The sequence below is a fragment of the Mustela putorius genome, unplaced genomic scaffold, assembly GCF_011764305.1.
Source record: "Mustela putorius furo isolate JIRA1106 unplaced genomic scaffold, ASM1176430v1.1 tig00000095_pilon_pilon_pilon, whole genome shotgun sequence".
Lineage (NCBI taxonomy): Eukaryota > Metazoa > Chordata > Mammalia > Carnivora > Mustelidae > Mustela > Mustela putorius.
Genome location: NW_025421280.1, coordinates 31,189,138 through 31,200,851, shown reverse-complemented (window position 1 = coordinate 31,200,851; position 11,714 = coordinate 31,189,138). Strand labels below are relative to the sequence as shown.

Sequence of the window (11,714 nt, the reverse complement as noted above, 5' to 3'; positions counted from 1 at the left end):
ACTCTGTGAGGTTGAAACAATTACCAACCCCATTTTATAGCTGGGGAAACTGAGGCTTGCCCATTGTCATTTTTTTTTTTGTGGGTTTTACCTGGGCTAAAACAACCCATGAATATATTTTTTTAATTTTTTCAATTTATTTATTTTCAGAAAAACAGTATTCATTATTTTTTCACCACACCATTTAGTGAATATGTTGCAGAGCTGTTGTATGGACTCAGTCTGTGCCTACAATACTTGATCTCTTTCTGCACCATATGCCGCCTTTCAAGGGACTGTCTGTAAACCAGAATTATTCCTGAGACTCCAATCTTGTCGCTCTTATCTTGGCTGGCACTTATGGGAAGGGACAAGTGTGGTGGTGTGGTGGAACAGACATCTTGGGCTGAGGTAGGAGACTAGGAATGGAGTTCTGGGTCTACTGATAATAATCTGTGGGGCTCTCCTGGGACTATTATGATAATGCGGGTGAGAGAGGAAAGGGACCAGCTAGGAAGAAATTTAATCCATTTGAAGATAAAGCTAATGGGGTTTGTGGATGGATCAGATAATGGGGTGTGAAAGAGAGGAGTAAAGAATTACCCCAGGGGCGTCTGGGTGGCTCAGTGGGTTAAAGCCTCTACCTTTCAGCTCAGGTCATGATCCCAGGGTCCTGGGATGGAGCCCTGCATCAGGCTCTCTGCTTAGCAGGGAGTCTGCTTCCCTTCCTCTCTCTCTGCCTACCTGTGATCTCTGTCTGTCAAATAAATAAATAAAAATCTTAAAAAGGAGAATTACCCCAAAGTTTTCAACTTAATCAACAGGAAAGATGGAGTTGTTATTATCTGGAACTGAAGAAGAAAAAAATGCTTATGAACACATATATTTATTTAATAATTTAAAAAAGTTTTTATTTATTTATATGTCAGAGAGAACAAGAGAGTGAACACAAGCAGGGAGAAGAGCAGGCAGAGACAGAAGCAGGCTCCCCTGAGCAAGGAGCCTGCTTCCGGACTCAATCCCAGAACCCTGCGATCATGATCTGAGCCAAAAGCAGATGCTTAACGACTGAACCACTTAGGCGTCCCCGCTTATTTAAGTTTTTAAAAAAAGGGATTTATTTATTTAGAGAGACAGAAAGTATACAAGCAAGCAGGGGGGAGGGGCGGAGGGAGTGAGAGAGACCTCAAGCTGACTCCCTGTTGAACTTGGAGCCCAAAACAGGGCTCAATCCTAGGACCTTGGGTTCCTGACCTGAGCTGAAATGAAGGTTCAGATACTTAACCTACTGAATCATCCAGGTGCCCCCATACATTTATTTATTTATTAAGTTTTTAAATTTTTAATTTTTTAAAATATTTTATTTTTATTTATTTGACACAGAGAGAGAGATCACAAGTAGGTAGAGGGGCAGGCAGAGAGAGAGGGAGAAGCAAGCTCCCTGCTGAGCAGAGAGCCCGATGCGGGGGCTTGATCCCAGGATCATGACCTGAGCTGAAGGCAGAGGCTTTAACCCATTGAGCTATCCAGGTGCCCCATTTTTTTTTATTTTTAAGTAATCTCTACACCCAGTGTGGGGCTTGAAGCCACAGCTCTGGGATCAAGAGTCACATGCTCTGCCAACTAAGCCAGCCGGGTGCCCCTGAAGGCATTTAGATTTAGGTGGTTCATGAACTCTTGCTGAAGTTCAAGAATGGAATCTTGTGTACAGCAGATGTGGTGGTCATGGCATACTTAGGTCCTTGATCCTCACATTTTCAGCTACTTCTAATGGCCAGCATTTGCCACCAGAGTCCTCCTGGTCTGGCACATGGCAAGTGAGAAGTGCCAGCAAAGAAATGCTTTCTGGAAGAGCTCTCAACCACAGCCTGGACTCTGTGTACACATCCCCCAGCTCCCTCACCCCTCAGATGAGATGAGTTTGAGGTGTATCCCCTGTGCTTACCCAGAGCCTCCTCCACCCCAACCCCGGGATTGAACCTTCATTGCCTACTGTGGTAGCCTGCTCAATAACAAATCTTTGAACACATCTTGTACTGGCTGCCTTCCTTTCCCTGACTCACTTCTTCATCCTCCTGCTGGTGTTTCCTAGTTTATCTCCAAAATAAACTGCTTACACTTGAATCCTTGTCTCAGTGTTTGCTCTTGGGGGAACCCAAATTGAGACACTCTGGAACAGGAGAAGACGGGCTTGTGTTGTGGTTCTGGTTTGCCTGGGATGGAGGGGTTCCTGGGACATGGGACTCTCAGTGTTAAAGATGGCAAGCGCTGGGCAGACTGGGATGAGTTGACCGCCCTTACAGGATAACGCAATCCCAGGAAAACCAAGAGAAGAGAAAGCTTCCAGAAGAAAAGGGGATCATGCATATGCAGATCAAATCATAATATTGTACAACTTTTATCTGTTAATTAAAATGGGGAGTGAGGAGATTGGGAAGCAAGGAGGTGCCAATGAATCTGGAAAAAAAAAACTTGGAAAAATAAAAATAAATCTGGAAAACCTGGAAAAAATACTTGATTATAAAATAAAGAGGACAAGTGGAGTCAACTGTGACCCAAATGTCAAGTTAGAAGAGAATGAGAAACCTCCACCCTTAACACTGAGGACGCATTTGGGAAAGTGAGCCATTCCTGGGTGTGTTGGAGGCAGAAATGAGACCATAGTAGCTGAGCAGTGAGGAGGTGGGAGGAAGTGGGGACAGCAGAGCATAAACAACTTTTCTAGAATTTTGACTGTGAAGAGAGAGACAGAGAGGGAGAGAGAGAGAAAGGGAGAAAGAGAGGTAATTGCAGCAGGGAGGATTTTTTGGGTAGAAGGAACTAGAATGCCTGCCGCCTCCTCTTCCCAACCCTCTATTATTCTCATGTCAGATCTCCTGGGACTCTCAGACGAACTTTTTTTTTTTTTTCCTTCCTAATTTTCGTCTTTTGGCATTTTGCTATTTGCTTCGAGAGATTTCTTCCACGTGGTCGTCTTCTAATGAGGCTCCTGACAGTGACCACACTCTTCTTTAATTCAACCAGAAAAATTTCCCTTTTTAATTATTCCATTTTTGTTTAGTTCCATAAAGCATTTTGGTGCTTTACTCAAATCTCCTTATGTTCTTATTTTATTGAGTTCAATTCTTACTGGAATTACCTCGTTTTAAGTTGTCTACCTACTCCTGCAGCTCTGTTTGATAGGTGTCAGTTATACTGGTCCATCCTTTTTCCACTTGCTAAGACCCCTCAATGTTGTCATTTCTTTTTGGGGCTCAAACCTGGGGGTTGAGAACTCTTAAGCAGGGGCAGCTTCTCAAGTGATGGAAGGAGATGGAGAAAAGGAGATGGATTCTTCATCTCCTTGGCACCTCCTTGCTCCCTTCTAGATTTGGGAGAAGAATTCCTCTTGGAGACAAGAGGGATCACACACACACATGGGGAGACACACACACACACACACACACACACACACGGGATTGCTGCTGGCCTATCCCAGGAGGTCCATGGACCCCTGTGTGCCAGACTCTTCCTGGAATGATTGGTGTCTAGTCTTCAGTCTAGAGAACTCTTCAGCTTATCTTGGGACTCTCCACCTGTCTCCACAGTGGAGACATTTCAACCCCAGATTTTCCTTTGGGGATCTCCCAGAGATACAACCCTCATTCTTACCCAGCTGTCATTGGTCCCAGAAGACTTCTGCTTCAAAGAAGAAGTAGATATGTTAGTGTAGGGTGTAGAGAGGAATTGAGAAATGTACAAGTGGACATTTGAGAAACATCTATTGTTTCTCTTTCTTTAGCACAGGAGCCAACAAACTATAGCTTGGTTGGGGGCGGGCGTCAAATCCTGAGTGCAGCCTGTTTTTGTATGGCCAGTGAGCTAGAAATGGTTGTTATATTTCTAAGGGGAACTCACACACATATATACCCTGAAAAGTCAAAGATATCTGTTATTTGGCCTTTTGCAGAAAAAGTTCCCTGACCTCTTTTTAGCATATTTAAATACCACTGGGAGAACCAGGAGAGAGGACGTCAGAGAAGGGGAAGACTCAAGACAGAGCGAGGAGGTACCAGTGGAGAAAAGTCCCCAAACAGGCAGGAGAGGATGAGCAAAGTATAGATGGAAGGATTAACCTTAAACAAGAGGAGAGAGTCCTTTGCTGTTGTAGAAGAATGGAAGAGAGGACTATGGGCATTGACTTGAGGAAAGGAAGCAAGGGTGGGTATGGATGTGGATATTTGTAAAGAATATTAGGAAGCTGAGGTAGTTTCCATCAGCTGGTGTTTATTATCTCTGTGAAGTAGGAGACAGGTCTTCTGCCTCACATAAAGAGAAAGGTGATGAGGATTGAGGGAGGAAGTGAAAAACTGTAACCTTCCATGAGGGGAAGTTGACTAAGGATAAGAAGAGCAAGTTCCAGGTAGCATGGAAAGTCTTGTTTAGATCAGAAAGCACAGATTTATAATAACTCCAAGATGAGTGAGTCTGGGATCTCACTGCCCTGATGGAGAAGTGGTTAAGAGATGTGGTTTGTTCATAAAGAAGGATGCTTTGGACTGCAAGTGCCATTACCTGACCCAAAGTGGCTTAAAAATAAGGCTTGATAGGAGAGATAGGAGGAGGAAGTCCAAGGTTTGATTGAGCTGCTCAACAATGTCATGAAAGCCCAGATTATTTTCATCTTTTCACTCTTCCATCCTCAGTATTTACATGGTACCTTCTCTCCAAGCATATTATTGTGTAACAGCCCCAAACAGGAAGACATGAGCAGGCTTTTCTTGATTTGTCTTTGTTTTTATCAAGGAGAAAAGGTATTTTCCAGTAGGCATTTCTTATATCTCATTATCTAGAATTGGTCCAAATGCACCCATCCTACAACAATTTCTAGGAAATAGGAATACAGTTTCTGTGGTTAGTTTGGGCTAGGGTTTCTTGGCCTCAGCACTACTGATGTTTAGGGATTGATAATCCTTTGTTGTGTGTATGTAGGGGCTGTCTTGTGCCTTGTAGGATGTTTAGCATCATCCCTGGCCTTTAGATGCCAGTAGCCTTCCCCACCTTTATTTAGTCATGTCAACAAAAAATGTCTCCAGACATTGTCAGATGTCCCTGATGGGGGTATCACTTCTAGCTGAGACTAATTGGGCTTAAACCAATCTCATCTGGTCCCCGTGTCCAAGCATATTGCTGTCCCAAGTCTGCAAACAACGATGGTTCTGTTAATAAGGAGCATATGTTTGGTGGAGACCGCTGAGCAGATAATCTGAAGTCCTGCCATTGTTGGATTGTTTCTGGATTGAGGTGTTTCCAGGTAGTTATGGAATCAGAATGAGGGAGCAAGGTGTTGAAAGTATGGAAGAAAATCATTTGACATGGTTGATCATGAGATTTAGCCTGTATAAGAAAGGAGATAAATCTGATGGTTTGGGTGAAACTGATGGTCTGAATGATTGGATGAGTTTAAAGAGCAAGGTCAGGATGAGTGAGTGTAAGAATGTGAGGAAAGGCTTTGGAAGGGGCCTCCTTGTGTACAAAACATCAAGGGAGTATTTGCCCATTATTTGGGCAAGAACTGGCTGAACACATGACAGTGAAGAGAAATCCAATGAAATACACATTTATTGAGAGCACAACATTTCAGGAAGTAAAGGCTAAATCTTTCCCTTCCAAGGATGACTTCCATAATAATTTCCCTCTTCTTCTTCAGCTTTATTCCTCACCATGCCAATCAGATCCTGGGGTGTGACTTTCCACGTTGAGTTGAATGTTCTAGTCTGAATATTTTCTCTTCACTTGCTCTGGAAAAACATCCACCCCCAGAAGGTGTTTAGATTAAAGGTAGATGTAAGGATGAAACAAAACAAACCACCACCAACAACAAAAGAGAAAGAAAGAGCAGAACTGGAAGAATGTTACCGAAGGGGTAGGTTCTTTGCTGACTCAATACCATTCACCAAATAGCCAAACAACAAAAACAGTATTTGATGGCAAGCAGGTGATATATTCAATGGCCAGAGAACAGCAGGGGGAGAGCTTACGTTCTGAAGGCACCTTTTCCCCAATTAGGTCATTGTTAGGGTTTTATAGGGTTTGGGTAATTAAGGGACTGGTAAGCAAGCCGATTTGGGGTGGGGAGCTTTAAGGGAGGGGGAAGAGGTTTCTAGGAATCAGAGTGCCACCTCTGTTCTCTTAAATGAGCACAGTGGGGTCTGTCCTGTTGCTGGTGGGTGTGTTTTTTGTTTTTACAATTAGATGGTAATGATCTTGGGGTCATTTGGAGGGTTAACATGGCATCTGAACTGGATCAGACTGGTCAAAAACTGAGTTATTATGGCTTGTTCAGAGTTTGTTAGTAAGTCCCTAGTGACAAGAGCTCCATCCAGCATTCAAGGATGACACGATCTAGCATATTGGAATCCTAGGTCAGGTGTGGACTTTTGCAGCTTATATGGGAGGACTTCTCAAAAATCCCAGATGAAGAATTCTTTTTATAAAATTTCAGGCACCATATCCTGCTCCAGAATTTAAGTTGGTTTTTGTCTATGAAGAAAGTCCCATGAAGGCAGAGACTGTGTTGGTCTTGTTCCTTTTGTAGGTCCGTTGCCTACTACAGTATCTTGATACATTGTAGAACTCAACAAATATGGTTTTTAACCACCCACACGTTACAGCTTGGTTTAAAAGCCCCAAGTCCCACAAGAAAATCAGTACCTCCTACAGAAACTCATGAAGATAGAGGTTCTTGGCCTGGTTGAGGAATGAGTCATTGTATGCGGACAGTCCAAAGCTATCATTCCTCTCCTACTACTTATGGTTCATTCACAGAACTCCCTGCCCAGTCAAACATGACCTTTTCCACAAACAATATTGCCTGGTTACACAACTGGCCTTTCAAGGTTAGCAAGTTTCTAGGGAACAGAGCTCGAAATTTATACCAAGGGCAAATTTGTCCATAGAGAGTGAAAGGATTTTTTTTTTAAGCTTTTTAATCATATCCTGTGCCTAGAAAAAATAAAAGCTTAAGAAGTTCTTTTAATTAAAGTGAGTGTTATATCAAACTAATGAATCATTGAACTGCATCAAAAACTAATGATGTACTACACAGTGGCTAACTGAACATAATAAAAAAATCAGATACAAATATAAAAAATTAAAGTGAATGTATTTCTTACAGTTAATTAATATATATTCCCCTTTCAAAGATACAAGCATCTTATTCAACTTCCACAATGTTAAGTAATGATAATAAAAAATCTCCAGTTACTGGAGTGCTGGAAGCTTTGGGAATTATTTTGGATTATCTGAGATGTCTTTCAAAGGTCACAGTCAACAGCCAGCACCTTTTACAATTTTACTCTTATTGGGAATGATTAAACTTTATATTTATAAAATTTTTTTCTGATTGCTTGACATGCCCTAAGTCTTTTTTTCCTGGTCATGTTTTCCTTTTGGTCCTTTTTCAAAGATTTAGAATGAATTTTCCTTTCTGTCCTCCAAATAGTGATAGATAAGTTTTTATTGACTCAGTATTTCCAGTGCTGAGAATATCACACACTATCTCAAGGAAAGTAGAAGACAATATTTTGGAAATTTCTCAATTTTGTTCATTTTAAAAACAACACATTCTAAGACTCCTTGGCTTGCAGATGTAGTGGGTGTACGCATGGGAGTATACAAATGAGACTGGGAAAATTTTTATGGATTATGAGTTTTGGATCCCAACTTGCTCATCTAGGGGCATGCCTTCTTAAAGAAGGATATTTTCTCATTTTTCCAAAAAGATAAATAAAGGACCACTGTGGAGAGGTACAAGGTAGTGCATTGAGCCCAAGTTAAATCAATGGAAGAATGGATGGATACTAGCCATTGAGTTCCACAGAGGTCTTCTTTCTAACAGGACCATATCCTTTCCCAGGAAGGTGATTCCATTATTCCTTATAATTATGTAAACAGCTGGGGTGGGGTCCCTCTCTTTTCTATGGTATCTACCAATCCCACTGGGCTTATATTCACCTCTCTACGGGATAGCAGGATTTCAGAGGATGATGACCCCTGTGCTATGTCAGAGATTGTACGTCTCCTGGTAGTGGCTGGTGATAGGTCTTCCCCTGTTCCTTTGTATGACAAAAATATATACATAAGCTAGCTTAAACACTATCAGTGATCAGGGAAGAGTCACTGAGGAACAATACAGTGAGAATGGGGAATGCAAGTCAAATCATCAGGAAGAGCTCTTTTCCATTCCCTCTGGGTAAGGGAGCTCATACTAAGACAGGGAGAGGGGATTTGGGGTGTTGGGGGGAGAAGCATTAGAGTAAGTCACAAGCCCTCTTACTTCACTGGGTTTTGAGTCAGCGCCAAACTTGGTGGAAAGTGTATAAGCCTCAGACTCAGATTTAGATTTCGTGATCTCTCCAAACCACTTTCGGACCTGGAACATCAAAGAAAATACTGGAATCATTTTTGTTAACATCAGTGAAGAGAAAAAACAGTGAATCAGGAAGAGAATAAAGACATTATTAAAAAAAAACCTTTCCCTACAGCATGGGGTATATATGTCAAAAGGAATATTATTTATGGAGCCTTAGAAAGGAAGGAAATTCTGACACGGTCTACAACATAGATGAACCTTGAAGACATCATGCTGAGTGAAAGAAGCCAGGCACAAAAGGACAAACCCTGTCTGATTCCACATATACGAGATCCTATAATAGTCAAATTAGTTGAGTCAGAAAATAGAATAGTGTTTATCAGGGACTTAGCAGTGGAGAGTGGATAGAAGAATGGATATATGGATGGACAATGCGGTAACAAATATAGCACAAAGGTAATCGAAGTGATTGGGATATATGTGTTCACTGCATAATTCTTTTAACTTTTTGGGTACTTGAAAATGTGCATAATAACATGTTGGAAAAGTTAACTTATTATGTAATGCCATCATAGAGCTATTAAAGCGTATTAGTATGGAGAAAAAACTGTCACATGGAAATGTGTTTAAATTCATGTATTTAAGTGGTGTGGCAGATTATGGATTTCATTTCATTATGGATCTCAATTACTCACTCCTCTGTCATAGTATTACACCCTCAGGGTGGGTGGAAGGTTCTTTGCCCTTGACTTTGGGTTTAAGCATATGACTTTCCTGATGAGTATCAGGAAGTGATGCAAGAAAGACCACAAGGCTTGAAATGGCCTTGCCTTGTAGGGCTTGTTTTCTTGTGATTCAGCTATTGTCATGAGAAGAACATTTCCTAGGTTGCTGCTCCCTTTCTGCCAAGCCTCAGGATGAGTCACAAGGAGCAGATCTGAACATGATCTGTGTTCTGGGGCCAAGCCAAGCTGAACCCAGACAAGATCAGCTGAACCTCAATCAACCTTCAGACTTGAGTATGAGAAAAGTAAATATCTGTGTTTTGGCTCCGGAGATTTTTTGAGGTCGTTTGTTACCCAGCAATAGGTGACTATTACAAGTGGGAAAGCTGAAGAAAGACATATTTCCTTGATGTAGCAATTATTTACTTTCTGAAAACTGTCAGTAAATTGATGTATCTTACAATCAAGAACAGCTTAGAGTAGAGAAGATTGGAGAGTGTTTACACATGGCTCAGAGCTCCTATGAAAATTTAGAGAGCATAGATTTAAATGTTCCTTAAAGCACATACCTCCAAATAGTTCTTAACTTTATGACAATAACAAAAGGGGTCATTGTTTACCTGCTGGCTGAGGAGGCAGTAGACCAGGAAGATGAAGACACCCTGCAGGCTGTTGATGATGGTGAAGAGGTAAGCCATGACGTGGGCAGCTGGACCCACCTGCAGGATGCCCAGGAACCAGGTGCAGCCCAGGATGAAGAGCTGAGCTGTCGCTTTCAGTGTCAGCATCCTGAGCAGAGTCATACACAACGATGTGAAAAAGCTAATAATGGCCATGGATACCCTATTATGTAGTCTCCAATGGTGAGGATTCTGGAGCAGGACTGTCTGGGTTTAAATCCAAGGCAGAACTAACAGGCTTGTGAACTTGGGCAAGTTAGTTGAGCTTTCTGTAACTCAGTTCCCTCATCTTTATAACATCTTTATAACCTTATTTCACAGGGTTGTTGCCAAGATTAAGTGGGATTTTAACATATGAAAAGTAGGAAAGTATGTAGAACAAAATTAGTGCATATATAAAGCATTCTAAAACTGGATGCTCTTCATCTCTTTCATCATATCATTTATAGGTGAATAGACAGGGAGGCTTTTGAGGCAGAGGTGGTGCTAATTAACAATTACAATGGGTCAACAGGCCCGACTGTCCCAGGCAGACTCAGATATAAGGTCATCTTACTTATGTCTCTATATATCCCTAAGTAGAATATATAGTAATACATAAGTGAGAAAAGCTAGTTGGAGAGCAATTTGCATAGTGTGACGCTATTGGGTGCATGCCCGTCTGTTCTACCGAAAATTCATAGCCCAGAAAAAGGTCTGGGGAGAATATTATACATATCATTCAGTTTGTTACCTCTGGCTTCCCTGAGAAGTGGAAGTAGCAAAGAAAGGAGGGGGTTAACCTTTCAGATTTTACTTAATATATTTTAAAAACCTTTAAAAAAGGTTTAACAAATGCACTATTTTTGTGATTACGATGAAATCAACAACAAATTACATGTTCACATAAAATGAATGCTGCAAAATGAAAAGTCCTCATCGTTCAAAATATCGTGAAATAATATCATGCAATATATATATATATATAATTTATTTATTTTTAGAATTTTTATTTCTTTTTTAAAATTTTTTATTTCTTTTCAGTATAACAGTATTCATTGTTTTTGCACCACACCCAGTGCTCCATGCAATCCGTGCCTTCTCTAATACCCACCACCTGGTTCCCGCAACCTCCCACCCCCCGCCCCTTCAAAACCCTCAGATTGTTTTTCAGAGTTCATAGTCTTTCATGGTTCACCTCCCCTTCCAATTTCCCTCACTTCCTTGTCCTCTCCATCTCCCCTTGTCCTCCATGCTATTTATACAAAATATATTTTAATCAAAAATCCTTCCCAAACCTATTGCATTTTGTGTTATTTGACAGAAATTGCTGTTTTTCCCCCATTCTCCTCTTCTTCATTTTAGAGCTGGATGCTTCCTTTTTTTGAGTTGTACCGAGGACACATGGCTACCTGGTTAGAGACTACATTTTCTGGCCTGCCTTGAAGGTAGGTGTCTCTGTGTGGTCCAGGTCTAGCCCTTGAGATACGGGCAGATGTGGAACATGCCCCTTCTTTCCGTGGATGGGATACTGGCAAGAAACATCCTGGGGAATGTGGAGCAACAAAATGGAAAGAGACTCAGGTCTCTGGATTACTTTGTGGAGTCAAGCTTCCCCGCTAGCCCTGGACTGCTCAACTCCGGACTGTGACATGCAAATGAAATAAACTTCTATTTCACTCTTTTTTAAGGGTCTTTTTTGTCACCAAAGCTTAGCCTGTACTACAGCTAATACAGCTTCTCATTAACCATGACCCTGGGAGATGGTAGTGGCTTTGCTAGTTCCTGAAACTTAGTTGTGGGTGTATGTGTGTGGATATGTAGAAAGGACCAGTGGGGTATAAGTAGAGAAAAGAGGGGATCAGAAAATACCATTTACCCCACCTTACCTTATATTCTGGATGGTTGACACTTCACTGTTGAGTGAGGAAAGTTTCCTTTTTAAAATCCAAAGGATCAGGAGAAAAATAACTAAATTCACCTGCAGGAATAACACAG

The 11,714-nt window shown here is 41.4% G+C and overlaps 1 protein-coding gene across 2 annotated transcripts in view; it reads right to left on the bottom strand.

The window, feature by feature from the left end:
• Nucleotides 1-5,562: 5,562 nt before the first annotated feature.
• ADGRE3 (adhesion G protein-coupled receptor E3) overlaps nt 5,563-11,714 on the bottom strand; it is a 49,749-nt gene continuing 43,597 nt past the window's right edge. For both annotated transcript variants that reach the window (XM_004748211.3, XM_045082907.1), the window contains 4 exons: nt 11,606-11,697; nt 9,678-9,846; nt 8,297-8,392; nt 5,563-5,759 (listed from right to left, as the gene is read on the bottom strand). In XM_004748211.3, the coding sequence (XP_004748268.1) occupies nt 5,751-5,759; nt 8,297-8,392; nt 9,678-9,846; nt 11,606-11,697 (366 nt within the window). In that variant the 3' untranslated portion in view covers nt 5,563-5,750. The remainder of the gene's footprint in view (nt 5,760-8,296; nt 8,393-9,677; nt 9,847-11,605; nt 11,698-11,714) is intronic.